Raw genomic sequence first — 13772 nt, 5'->3', positions numbered from 1 at the left:
TTAACGAAGACGCATGCTTTTGATGAGACAAAACTAGAAATTAAAACACAAAGAAACACTTTTTTAACTGGGTCGTGAAATAGACCCAAGGCCACCGACAATACTTTCTTTATAACGATGAATCCGGTGGTCCACAATGATAATACAACATCGGGGGCTCGATCTATTTTCTTATTGTTATCAATAGAAGAATGCATCTTCTTGTGTATAAGTTACGAATCTATAAATTTGAATGTTCGTACATATAGAATAACTTTCTTTTTCTACGATTGTGAAAAGAACTAAACACAGCCTCTAGTAAAAATTGAACCGGAGACTCAAGTGTGGAAGATAACTTTACTCTTTGGCTCGTTTGCTCAGGGATTTACGCTTGTTAACGTCTAGACATCTTTTCCTCAACCGAATCGTCTTTGGTGTAACCTGACCACGTTAAATCAATAACAGTAAATGCATATTAAGGCGGAAACAAAATCTTCCTCATGGATCATACGATTAGCTAGATTTTGAATCGTTGATGAACAATGTACCTCAATAAGTTCATCTGAGGCAACATATCCTATAGCTTCCTCAAGTGTCATCTGAATCGAAAAGAATTCAAAAGTTAAAACCACAAAAGGGTACGAAATTTTACTGATCAAGAAAACAGTTTTCTCATGTCTTTCTATATTTTGAAAAGAGAAAAAGGACACATACAAGGCGAGGTGGAGATAGCTTCACATTTTCGTCTTTTCCAGCAGAGCGAATGTTTGTAAGTTCTTTGGCCCTAACTGGGTTAACCTGTAGTGCAAGGGCAAGTGAGCTCATGGCATTTAGACAATTCAGTATGAAGCGGAGAAAGTCAAACCAACTTACATCAAGATCTGTATCTCGTGAATGCTCACCGATAACCATACCATCATATGACTGTTAAAGACAGAAAAAAAAAACAAAAGAAGATACAGCATTAGCATGGATCAAATACAGAAAGACCACATATACATTTCTTTATCATATATAAATGGTTCTCACATCCAGCCCTGGAGACACAAAGAGAATTCCACGAGCTTCCAAACTCATCAGTGAATGAGCTGTAATAGTACCAAATCCCATGGAGACCTGTTTCATCAAGATAAATTATTACAGTTAAAACTTGAGAGTGCACACAAATTTTTATGAAGGAAAAATATCAAGCGAAATTATTGAAATAAGCGCAACAAGCTATAGACATACCAATACTCCTTTCCTAACATTTCCAAGCGGACCTCGGTACTTTTCATAAGCTGCAAGAACGCAATACACAAACGCTTATCAATTAAAGAAGAAAGTAATAAATTTTGGATACTAATATGCTTCTCTGACTATCAGACAGATATAGTCATCGCAAAGGTAGCAATATGTTTGCATCTATGATAGATCCTCTTGACAAGAAAACTAACAATATCTAAAGCTGAAAACATGCTTAGCAGATATATGCAAGAAATATTGTTGACGTAGATCATTGCTTTAGAAGAGGAGTCAACTGAATTGATGCTTAGGAAAGAAGAAACACTGAGAACAGAGAGGGACAAATAGGGGACTGGAGTTGCAGAAAATGCAAGTAGAAAAGTTGCATACTTAGGAAAGCACGATGCATGAATCCAGTTCCACGGGTGTCGCTGCTAAACACACATCTGTACCCAACCAAACCTCTGTAGAACACAAGTACATTGGTCACATTTCTTCAAGGGGAATGATCGAATGAGCAACGTGTAAAATTTTATGAAAGTAATTAAAATTAGTAAGCTAACCTTGAAGGACAGGTTAGTGACAATCTCGTCCTACCATCATTTCCAGGGACAGGGCCCATGTCAATAACTTCCGCCCGCCTGTGGGAGAGAGCTTCCATCACTAATCCTACGTGCTCTTCATTAATTTCAATGGTCACCTCTTCAATTGGTTCAAGCTTTTGTCCCTTTTCAGTTTTATACCTGAATCATAAAAGGAAAAAACGCTCAGAAGTCAGAAGAAGATAAACACCATAGTGTTTAATTTCTAGGCTAAAAAGTAATCCATAGACCCTAGTAGAACATAATAGACCAACTAATGTATTAGTGTAGTAGTATCAGCAGAAAAATCAGGTAACTTAGTAAAAATTAAGAGAATGCTTCTATTGCTTTATGAAACAAATTGGCAACACCATTTTCCTCAAAAGCCCACAAAAGAAACATTAGCACTATCTTAATTAAGGGTAACATGACAGTAACAAGTTAACCCTCCCACAATACCACCATATAATAACCTCTACAACTAACTCCGCTTATACGACGAATATAGTCTGCAGTGTACTTCTGTAAAACAAACAAAGAGATGAGACTAACATGACTTTAGGTGGTGAGACTGAGAGCTCAAAACCTTCCCGCCTCATATTCTCAATCAAGATACCTGTTAGACACGATAGAGATTAACACTGAACACAAACTGGAAAAACATTTTATATCCATCTATACAGGTGAGAAACACTGAACAAAAACTGGAAAATCACAAACCAAGTTGAAGCTCTCCTCTTCCTTGGACTTCATATGACTCTGACAAGCCTGGAATAACGTTTATGGCAAGATTTGTTTCAGCTTCTGCCAGTAACCGGTCCCCAATTCTCCCTCCAGTTAACTGCATTCAGATTAGTAAAGGCCTATCAACATGTGCCACATAGAGTGGTCTAATGGCAGCAAATATTTACGTGAACTAACATGAAAAAGAAATTCAGTGACCCCAAGATAAATCTGAGGTAGTAAAAGTTTAAAGCAGAGTACGATGACTAAAGCTACATCTTGTCACTATAACTAAACATACGTGGGTTCCATCCCGACCAGCCAGCGGAGAGTCGTTGACACCAAAAGTCATAGAAATTGTTGGTGGATCTAGCTCAACAGTAGGGAGTGCAGTTGTGACCTGATAGACAAATTTAAAGTTAAGTATTTATTCAAGCTTTTTACATTCAAATAGGGATCAACGGAACTGAGAAGTTATGTTAAAAGCATTCATTTTTATCTTTTCTAAATAGGGACGTAGTCCATTAGGATATTACCTCTACACTAGCCACCGTGTGACCTATTGATGGAGCTGTCAAACCAGCCATACAGATAATATCACCAGCCCCTGCAGCGTCAATTGAAACTATGGTTGTACCTTTCTTTTTCATTAGCTTCACAACCTATGAGAAAAAGTTTATGTCTGCTTAGATGAGAATATCAACACTTTGCAAACACGGCTGACCAAGTACAAAGCAATATATTCACAAACCTTTGCTTCTTCTATTTTCTCAGAGCCGGAATCAGTTTTGCGTAGTCCATTGACTTTGTCGCCAACACGGACAACTCCAGAAGTTACTCTTCCAGTTAATATTCGTCCGAGATAGAAGTCCTTCTCCATCATTGATACCTGGAAGTCAGAAGCAAAACGCTAGTTAATTATCATCACCAGGGCTTAAGCAGTTCAGACATTTTTTGCCATCAAAATAGTAGTTACATACATATGAATCTCTTCAAATCTCGGTACATTATCTACATAACAAGAATATATTCAAACTAGGAAAGCTGAAGGTTATAAACTGAATATTATCTCATGAACCAACCAATGTCTTCCTTTCCCAAGGATATTAGTTTGAAAAAAATCACTTCTAGTTGCATGTAACTACAAAAGATGCTTCTAGACTCACACAACAAGTCTACTTACTTAAAAAAAAAAACATTCAGAGTTACAGTAGGAATCTATCTAAGGCTAATGTTGAATGCCAAACAGAAATCAATGGGAACTGCGTTAGTCTATCTCGCACAATTCAAAGATCAGCTACTTGATATTGGACAATCAGACACAATATTGGCTAAGCAAGTTAAGAATCTCATTAGCTGGAGTTTTATATTACCAGCATCAGAAATGGCTCCTCAAGGTTTGCTTTTGGTGGCTGAACATGTCTTACTACGGCATCAAGCAACTCCGACATATTCTTACCATCTACAGGAGGTTCTTTGGTATAGGTAGAAGATGCCCATCCTTCTTTCGCAGAGGCATAGAGCACCGGAAACTCTAGTTGTTCCTCTAAATAATGGTGAAAGCAGAAATGTTGATTTAGTAATGATTTCGTAAATTAACTAGAATACATCTATTATACTTTGGTAAATTAATTACCTGTAGCACCAAGATTTGCAAAAAGATCAAACACCAAACTCTCCACTTCATCACACCTCTCTTCTGTGACTGTCAACCGAAAAAGATAGAGGAAGCATTTCAAATAAATCGAAAAAAAGAAATAAACTAAACAAGAGAAACTAAACTAAATAAATGAGTGAATGCAAAATGCATACCTGAAGGTCGATCTACCTTGTTTAAGAGAAGAATAGGTCGTAGGCCATACTTCAAAGCCTTGGCAAGTACAAACTTAGTCTGTGCAAGAGGGCCTTCTCCAGCATCAACAACTAATATAGCTCCTTCAACCATACCAACAACTCGTTCAACCTATAATTCAAATGCATAAAATAGTATCAAAGATATCACCTATGTTCAACAGCAAGGAATGCCCTAATCTCGAACAAACAACTCATGCTTAATTTCCAAGATAACAAATTCGTTAGAAATTTTCACCAAAACATGTATAGGTATTGACAACTTCTAATTTCTTTATATCATGTTCACTTAGCACAAATAAGCGAGTAACTCTCCAAAACTAATCAACTATTGTGATATGAAACTCTACTGAAATCGAGCATGAAAATCAATAATACGCTAACAGTAACCATTTCATGAGGGATCAGTCTCATACCTCACCACCAAAATCAGCGTGACCAGGTGTGTCAACCATGTTAAGTTCGTTGTCTTTCCAAAAAATGGATGTCACCTGTCAGAAAATTCGACAGAAACTTCAAATAATGTTGCTACGTGGGTAATAATAAACAAGTATCTCACGGAATCAATAAAAGAACACATCAATTTACAGACAGAACTGAACAATATGATTCAAAATCATCAGACAGAACAGAACCGAAAAAAGAAGAAGACAGAAAGTCTTTTGCTTAGTTAGAATCTCAAATTCTCACTGAGAATTCAAATTCAAAACTTCAGAAAAGTAACGATCTACAACATTTTCAAGAACCTAAATCATCATCAGACAGGACCTAGTACTTGATATCATCACTCTAATACAGAACCAAAATTCACAAGCATGAAGTAACAATTAGCTCTAATTTCAATCCAAAACAGAAGAAATGAGATACCTTTGAAGAAATAGTGATCCCTCGCTCACGCTCGAGATTAATAGAATCCATAGCACGCTCGTGAGGGATATCAGCACCACACTGACGGAGAAGCCGGTCCATAAGCGTTGTCTTACCGTGATCGACATGAGCTATAACAGCCACGTTCCTTAGTCGATCAGGATCGAGCGACGAGCTACCAGGAGCTCCGGCTACAGCCGAGGAAGCGGTGGCTGCTGAGAAGGAGCGAAAGGACGAAAGCGAGTATCCGAATTTGGAAGATAATGATGATGGAGAAGAGAAGGATCTTCGAGTGGTGTTAGACCAAAGAGATCGAAGCAGAGGCCCCGCCATATCTCTCACTCTCTGTTCACGCGAAATGGTCTCCTCTGATAGGGTTTTAGATCTGGCGACGACGATGGTCTAAGGGTTTTTGGTCTAAAACTGTTTCGTATTTATTTTATCGTTATTGCAAACACGGATACAAACTCAATCAAAATTACATATTCTCCCTTAGATTAAGATATAGCCAAAACCTTTTTAATTAGAGGAGATTAGAACCTCTCATTTTTTTCTATTTTAAACAAAATTTATGTGTGGAAATTTGTGAAAATGTTTGGATTCCTTATATTATGCAAAAATATTAGAGTGATTGACTCTCTTGAGTCTTGATACCTAACTCTTCATAATGCTCAGGTCTTATTTTCATGGGAAAACAAAACTAAACACATGGACATCTGTATTCATATTGTTTTTGGTGTATCAATTACAGTTTTTCGAAACTTATCAACAAAGTTACTTTTATGATGGGAGTATGCAGTATGCAACATCTATGAAACTCTATCTCGAATGGTACTTGTTTGTTCTATTTATATATGTATATTTTGGTTACACGTTCTTAAAAAGAATTTAACTATGATTTGGAATTTTTATAGTTCAATTTTACTTCTTTTCGTAACAAAAGTATATGAAGCTTATCAACAAGTTACTTTTAAGATGGGAGTATGCAACATCTATGAAACTCAATCTTGAAGGGTGTTATGTTATATTTTGATTGTACTTGTTTGTTGGTATATTTTTATTGGGTTACACTTTTGTATATAAACCAAAATCAATGAAATTTAAACCGCTATTCACTACAAGAAAACAGCCTAATTTTCTACCACCATTTCCCACCAATCCGGTGGTCAGAAAAAATGCAACTATTTTCTGACTAATTTATGACAAATTTCCAACAAAAATATATTAGTCTGAAATTAGTCAGAACTTTTTCAAAATTTCCGACCCAATAAAAATAGTAGGAAATTAGTCATAAAATTTGCTCGGAAAATTTGACCAAGTTGTCGGAATTTTGTCGAAAAAAAAAATTCTTTAATTTTTGGATCTAAAAAAACAAAAACAAAAAAAAAATTGGTAGGAAGTTAGTCGGAATTTTCCTACCAATTTCCGACTAACATTTTAATTATTTAATTATCTTTTTTCTTTTTATTTTTAAATAATATTTGGTAGGAAATTAGTCGAAATTTTCTACCAACTTCCGATTTAATTAGATTTTTAAATAATATTTGGTCGGAAATTAGTCAGAATTTTATGTTCTTAAGAAATATTTATATATGTTCTTAATAAGAATTTAACCATGATTTGGAATTTTTATAGTTTAATTAAGCCTTCAAGGTTACTTCTTTTTGTAACAAAAATTTTATGTAGATTTTCAGTTTTCCTTCAAAAACATCAAAGTGCCATCTATCACATTCACAAAACTCTTGATTGTAAGGTTGTAATCCTTTTGTTGACCTCTTCCAATAAACCAAGCACACAATTCATTATCAAAAAGGCCAAACTAGTCATTCTCACCTTAGATAGCTTTTAAATTGTTTCGAGTATGCAAACTTTTTTAAAGTACGAAACATTCTTAGCTTTTAACGTCTTGTATAAAAATGATGATCATCGTTGGGAAAAATTAATGATCATCGTTGGGAAAAAATTAATGATCATCATGTGACGACAAAGTACAAACCCCCTTTAACCTATATATATTTAAGTAATTTCACCAAACCAAAGATATTCATTATACACAAGTGCCAAAATAGTGATAAATCATAAATGTCAATCTCTATACCCCCTAACTATACGACTATAAATAATGATTTCAATGATGATTTGTAGGAGAAAAACAAAAACTTCTTTCAAATTAAACCCAATAAGAGTCATAAGATCAAGTAAAGCAGACTAACATATCGAGATCCTTTGGTATCACTGTCACAAAGCATTGAATACTCAATAGCAACTTTTGGCATAAAAATCCCAAGTTTGTAATAATGTTGACTTTTCTATTAAATAGTCGTAACTTTTTAGCAGCTAAGCTAAAGAGAGAGTCATCAGAACTCAGAAGCTATGTTAAAAGGAAAAAATTGGTGTCTGTAAAGATGACAATGAGCACCTCTTCTACATTACTCATTAATACGACCTAAGCTTTCAACGTCCTTCAATTACTCTACTTAACCGAAGAAAACTAAAAACCAGGGAAAATCAAAACTCACTCGGAGAGCAAAAAATGAGATTACAATTTATCCCAGCCTAAGGCCATATTCAAGCCAAAATACACATAGAGTGAACTCATCGCGTTCAATATCGTAATCTTGATGATCAATGCAGAGATCATACATAGAAGCAAATAAGCAAAATTGAATAATAACAATAATAATACCAAAAGAGTAATAATAATCTTAAATCATAAATATATGGATAGAGATGGTAGTAATAATAATTAATATATGGCGTACTCTCCTTTCATCACATTAATTCCTCCTTTTTTGTTCAATGTCATGATGAATCAAAACCTCCATTGTTGTCTGCAAGAAATACATGTGGGTTAATTATGAAAGATTTATACATATGTAATTATTTTGTGGTTTCTTGATACACTAAAAAGAAGAAGCAAACCTGAGCCGGTTTAGACTTTTAGAGGTGTGAGTTTTGAGAAGAAGAAGAGTTTGGTTGAGTAGCTTCTTCTCCATGGAGTAGTCTTGTAGTGTTGGGGAAACTAAGGCCTTGCATCATCATCATCCCATGAGAACCAAACTGTGAAGGAGATGCAAACATCACAGGAGAAGCTTGGTTTTGATGATGATGGTGATCTGGCGTGGTTTGATGATCCCAAGAACGAAACGAGTGAGGGAATAAACTGGACTGAAGGGTACCCCTTTGTTGTTGTTGTTGTTGTTGTACACCAAGAAACACTTGCTGCTGCTGAGTATTAAGCAATGTCATCATCGACGGTTGATGTTGATGATTCACCATGAAACCACCATTACTCCTTTCATCTTCTTGTTGCTCGGATGAGGAGGATGACGTCATCGTCAAGTCGTGATGATTCCATCCAGATATTCTCCCGAATGGTTCGAAGTGAGTCGTGGTGAAACTGTTGGTCTCGGGTACTACGACTGCGTTGTTGTTTCCTTGAAACGGGTGAAGAGAGAGTCCAAGATCTTGGCTAAGGTTCGGTGGTGTTGTTGTTGTTCTTCTTGAGACTATGTTGTCGTCATCATGATGAGGGTAGTTCTGGAAATTCATGTTTGTACCACCACCACCACCGCTTGTTGTCGTCGTCGCCGGGAAGAACGTTTTCATTGCGTCTTCAGGATCAAGATTGGCCGCCACGAACTGCGTTTGGTTATTGTTTTCTCTTTGGAAAACCAAATTGGGAGATCCCGCCTTAGTAGTTACCGGTTCTTGATGAGTACTAGTAGTAGACTCCGCGATTTCGAGCTTATCTATGGCCGTTTTGGCTTTCTTGATGAGCCAATCAACGGCTTTGCTAGGCCGGTCATACCCTAACCGGTCTTGAACATCGTAGAACTGAATCGCGGTGTGAGCTGAGAGTCTCACGCGCCGGTCACGTGGACCCTTCGATGTGAAAACTTTGCTATGACGGTCTTTTCGGCCCGTGGCTCGGATTATGTGGCCGCCTTGAACCTCAACTATCTCTCCTCCTCCTTCTCCGACGCTATAACCCTTAAGTCCCATTTTTTTTTTGTTACCTCTCAAAATGACATTCCAAGAGTAGTTTTTTTTTTCTTGTAAACCAACTTGGAGTGAAAACTTGCGTGCCGTTTTTGTTTGCCCACTTGCTTTGTTTGGCTCTTCAAAGTGCTTGCCGTTTTTTTGTTCCTATGTTTGGTGTCTAGTGAGTAAATAACATCTGATGCAGGCTGGCTACAGCTACCTGAAAGCTGCTACAAGGAGTAACTCCTCTATGCAGATCCCAAAAAGATCTGTCATGGCAGTCACAAGATTCAATGACACAATATACCCAAATCTATAAATATGATGAACAATTTAAGAGAAAAGAGATTGGAATCTTTGGTCTAGGGTTTTTCCAAAGAGATGAAATTTGGACAATAGAAAAAGAGAGAAAGAGAGATAGAGAGAGAGAGAGGGAGACTTTGTTGATATGTTTAGTTGGTCTAAAATCAAAGGACAAGAGAAGAAGAGGAAGAAAAAAAGAAAGAGAGAATAAGTATTGTTGGTGGAAAGGATAGCAGAAGTTAAGGGTTCAGAATAGGAAAGTAAACTAAATAAATACCCTTTTGCTTTCAACCTTTTGTTCCTTATTTATAAGATTCCTATTTCACATATCATCAACATGTGTCCTTCTTAACATCTTAGCCACATATTTATCATGTATTTCAATATTTTTGGTTACAGAAAAAAGTCATCAATTATTATTCTTCAATCATGCGTGACATATCAAATTCTAGCAAATACATAACCATGTGAAAAAACCACACTGTTACACACTCTGACATATAATCTTAACCACACCATGACACCAAACTGTAAATTCTCATTCAGAAAATAATTTAAACTTGAAAAGCATTTTTTTCTTCCAAACAAAAATAGACACATTTGTTTGGTCGGTTAAGAGTTACATTACAATCAGAGTCGGCAATGGAATAATTTGACTCTAGTATGATTGATGTTGAGTCCCATTTATTTTTTATTGTTTATTTCGTTAAGGTCACGTTTATTTTTATGTATACGTAGAGTCGAGGGAGAAGAGTATGTGTTTCATTCATGTGGATAACTATGATTTAGGCCTAACGTTGAATGAGATTCGAATTTCGAGGAGCATAAAGTGTTAGGAACTTATGATTAAGGTCATCGTCTGAGAAATCTACCTTTCATTTTAATTACAAGTCTACCACCTATAAAGAAGACGAAGATTTTTTATTTTATTTTTCCTTTTATGATAATTTTATTAAAAACATTTTTCCGTATTATTTAAGCCGTTGATAATGATACTCAACAGCTTTTTCTCGTTCCACTAAAAAGAGAGGGCAATGAAATAGACTTACGTTTCAGACTCTTTTTTCTTCTTACCACAACCATACGTTATACATTTGAATATTTAGTTTGGAGTTTTGGAATAAGGTCTAGATATTTCTGTGCATATTCCTTGGTTTGTAGCTTTTTTTGTTTCCATGAAAATATATAAAACGAAAATTAATTTTTAACTTATTTTGTTACTCGTTTTCATTTTAAGAAAGTGTCTTATACAGATAACTCATGTTCCATAGTTTTAAGATTGTTTTTCTCCTTCTAATTTCTTGCTTTTCTGTATTTTATTTATTTAATCTACTACAGAGTGATTTTTTAGTTAATATTGGTTGAAGTAAGAAGACGATAATCTTGTATATATGCCAACGCTTTATGTTACAATGATTATGTATTCATGTTTTCAAGTTAGTCATGAACATAGTTTAGAAAATCTCTTTGAAATGTTTTCCAAATAGCTCGTGTCTTACAGCCGAACTTTTATTCTTTAACAATCATACATTAGAACCTAGCTAAGTAATTATTCACAATAAAATGTAATCTCTAATATTTCTTTTAATTTAAATCATCGTTATAAACTATTCATTTAACATATGTCTGCGTGTATTGAAACATTCACTTGATCTAGATTTGTGTGTCTTTGTTTGTGTTGATCATAGACTACAATAACAATATAATTCGAGGAAAAATAGAAATTAAAGCAAAAGTGTGACATGTCGTCAACTTGAAGACTCCCAAAAGTTAAAGATTATATAAAATGCAGGATTTTTAGTTTGATGTCTTTAGAAAAAGCATACGCGCATGCAATCTGCCTTCATCCCAAAAGATTCCACATTATACTTCTTCCAAGTCGTGAAACTTAAGATAACCCTACACACTCTCTATATCTTATCCATCATAGCCACTTTTTCTTTAAAAAATCACAGCCAATTTTAATTCATGTCTTTACTTATAATTAAGACTTATTTGGTTAAACATTTCGAATTTAAATGATATAGATATTCAAAGAATTTCTCGTACGTAACTCTTCCCACATTTTCACTACTATTATTTATCAAACAAATCATAAACTTATACACTTAACCACCAGTCAGGACGTCAACATAGGAAATCAAAATATTTTGTGAAAAAAACTCAACAATATAATCTTACTTAAAATTTTAAATGTGAAAACAAATGTCTCTTTAATTTGCTGCTGAAACAGTTCCCGTCTATAAGTGATCGATTTTCATATTAAACCTATTTGGTCTAAAGAAATACCCTTGCATTTATTTGTTCAAAGGCTTCAAAGTCTGAATCAAGAATTTTATATAACTGGTTCTTACATAAATACTACTATACTATTTAATTGAAGGCATTAACTGAAAATTGATACTTTGAGTCCTTTTTCCAACTGGAAAGTACGTAGGCTATATATCTAGAAAGATGAAGGAAGCGTCGAGAATAATGTAATACAAATGTGTATAATAATTTAAGTGTTGGACATCAGGGAACCTAGCTGAATAATTCTACCTAGGCTCCTTAGCTTTTTCGTTGCTCACATTAACCTTTTTCGTAGACTTAGCTCACTACTTGATAATTTTGTATTAAAAAAAAAAATTGTATATAGCATTAAAAAAAAATAGTTGTATACAATAATACTGTACATCTTATTATCTCAACCTTTTTCCAGATGATAACATTTCTAACTCTGTGCGTTCATAAATTAAACTGAACTGAACATAAATAAAATCTAGGTTCTTATTCTAGCATGTTTCTCAAAACATGAAATTGCCCGAACAAAACTGGAAAAACGGAACGGATGTCCAAGCCTAACTACACATATTAAAATATTTTTATTTATTCACGTTTTAAAATATTTTTATTATGATGTATCTAAGTTTTGTCATTCCATTAGTTTCTCTTGCGGTCATAAATCTTTATCTAAGTAGTCCATAAATCGATCCCTTGAACCATATAAAATAGACCGTACAGGAAAGAACTCGCATAGTCAGAGACCGCAGCATATAATATTTCTAGTCAATTAATTAATTGCACCCTGCAAAAAAGATTTTATAGTTGCACGGATTGAATAAGGGTAGATTAGCTCGCATTGATAACTTGCTACAATATTCGTAACTTTGTATATGGAGACTTTGTCTATGGAGAAGATCATGTTTTTTTTTTGGTTACGTATTGTGGAACAACGTAATATAAATGTAAGGCCAAGATGCTACCAATATTGGGAGTATGAAAAGCTAAAGACGGAAGATGGCGTAAACATTCAGAACGTTGATCTTTTCGTGGACATAAATTTGGCAAAAAAAATCGACGTTATTTGATCTAAGAAACACTTAGTAAATTTCAAAATATTATTTTAATTTCTTTTGTCAATTAGATGGATTTACTTATTATCATTTATATAAGACAATATTTTTTTCTAACTTTGCTTATGGATGCGGCATTTAGCGTTCTATTTTTGCGACACGTGTATTTTACATTAATTTTAAATTTGATCCTCTAAATATAAATTTATTTACTTAGAAAAGTGTTCATTTCTTTTATCTTCTACTAAATCTTTAATTCTTTTGGTTTTGTATTATTTAGTATTATTTCATAGCAATACTCTATATAATTTACTTTGGTAAAAAAAAGTAATCCATCTTACAAGAATATATCTATTTTAATTTAAATAATTTGTAAATTATTCACTAATTTTCCTTTAAATTTCTTTACTCTTTGTTTACCAAATCTTTAATTATTTTTGGTTTTTTTATTTAGTATTATTTCATAAAGATCTTAATAGTTTACTTTTGTTAAAGAAAAAGTAATCTACTTTACAAGAATGTATTTATTCTATTTTGTTTTTACGATTTATAAATTCTTCACTAATTTTTAAATTACAACCGTAACTTTATTAATTAACTATTTTTATCGGTTTCACATGTCAATATATACTCTATATTAAACTATAATAAAGTAGAGTTCTGAGAAATTGTCATTTGGCACCACTCTATTTTATTAACATGTGTCATTTTTTTCAATTTTAATGAAATAAAAGACACATTATTGCTAATCTAAAATTAAATTGTCAACACTCTTTTTTTAATTTGAGACATTTTATTTATTCAGTTTCTTTAGGTTACATTTACTTCGCTCAATCAATAACCTTTAAGACATTATAGGTGGACGATTTCTTTTGTTCAAACTATTCATGTTGCAATAATGCATATGACAGAATTAATTACAATT

General features: G+C 34.0%; 2 protein-coding genes across 2 annotated transcripts; both read right to left on the bottom strand.

Moving 5' to 3' along the window:
- LOC104749772 (GTP-binding protein TypA/BipA homolog) lies at nucleotides 138-5660 on the bottom strand. Its single transcript, XM_010471466.2, has 18 exons — nucleotides 5226-5660; nucleotides 4775-4849; nucleotides 4320-4470; nucleotides 4144-4212; nucleotides 3881-4053; nucleotides 3259-3396; nucleotides 3044-3169; nucleotides 2809-2907; nucleotides 2505-2625; nucleotides 2337-2400; nucleotides 1767-1946; nucleotides 1594-1667; nucleotides 1210-1259; nucleotides 1009-1095; nucleotides 853-903; nucleotides 694-777; nucleotides 528-578; nucleotides 138-420 (listed from the first exon to the last, which is right to left on the bottom strand). Exons 1-18 carry the CDS (start codon nucleotides 5556-5558, stop codon nucleotides 337-339), a joined length of 2010 nt encoding a protein of 669 aa, XP_010469768.1. The 5' UTR covers nucleotides 5559-5660; the 3' UTR covers nucleotides 138-336.
- On the bottom strand, nucleotides 7721-9782 carry LOC104749770 (transcription factor TCP10-like). Its single transcript, XM_010471464.2, has 2 exons — nucleotides 8148-9782; nucleotides 7721-8056 (listed from the first exon to the last, which is right to left on the bottom strand). The coding sequence occupies exon 1, from the start codon at nucleotides 9228-9230 to the stop codon at nucleotides 8166-8168; it is 1065 nt and encodes a 354-aa protein (XP_010469766.1). The 5' UTR covers nucleotides 9231-9782; the 3' UTR covers nucleotides 7721-8056; nucleotides 8148-8165.

The sequence above is a fragment of the Camelina sativa genome, chromosome 16 (assembly GCF_000633955.1).
Source record: "Camelina sativa cultivar DH55 chromosome 16, Cs, whole genome shotgun sequence".
NCBI classification, from domain to species: Eukaryota; Viridiplantae; Streptophyta; class Magnoliopsida; order Brassicales; family Brassicaceae; genus Camelina; species Camelina sativa.
Note: the sequence above shows the minus strand (reverse complement) of the source record. Positions and strands in the feature narration are given on the sequence as shown.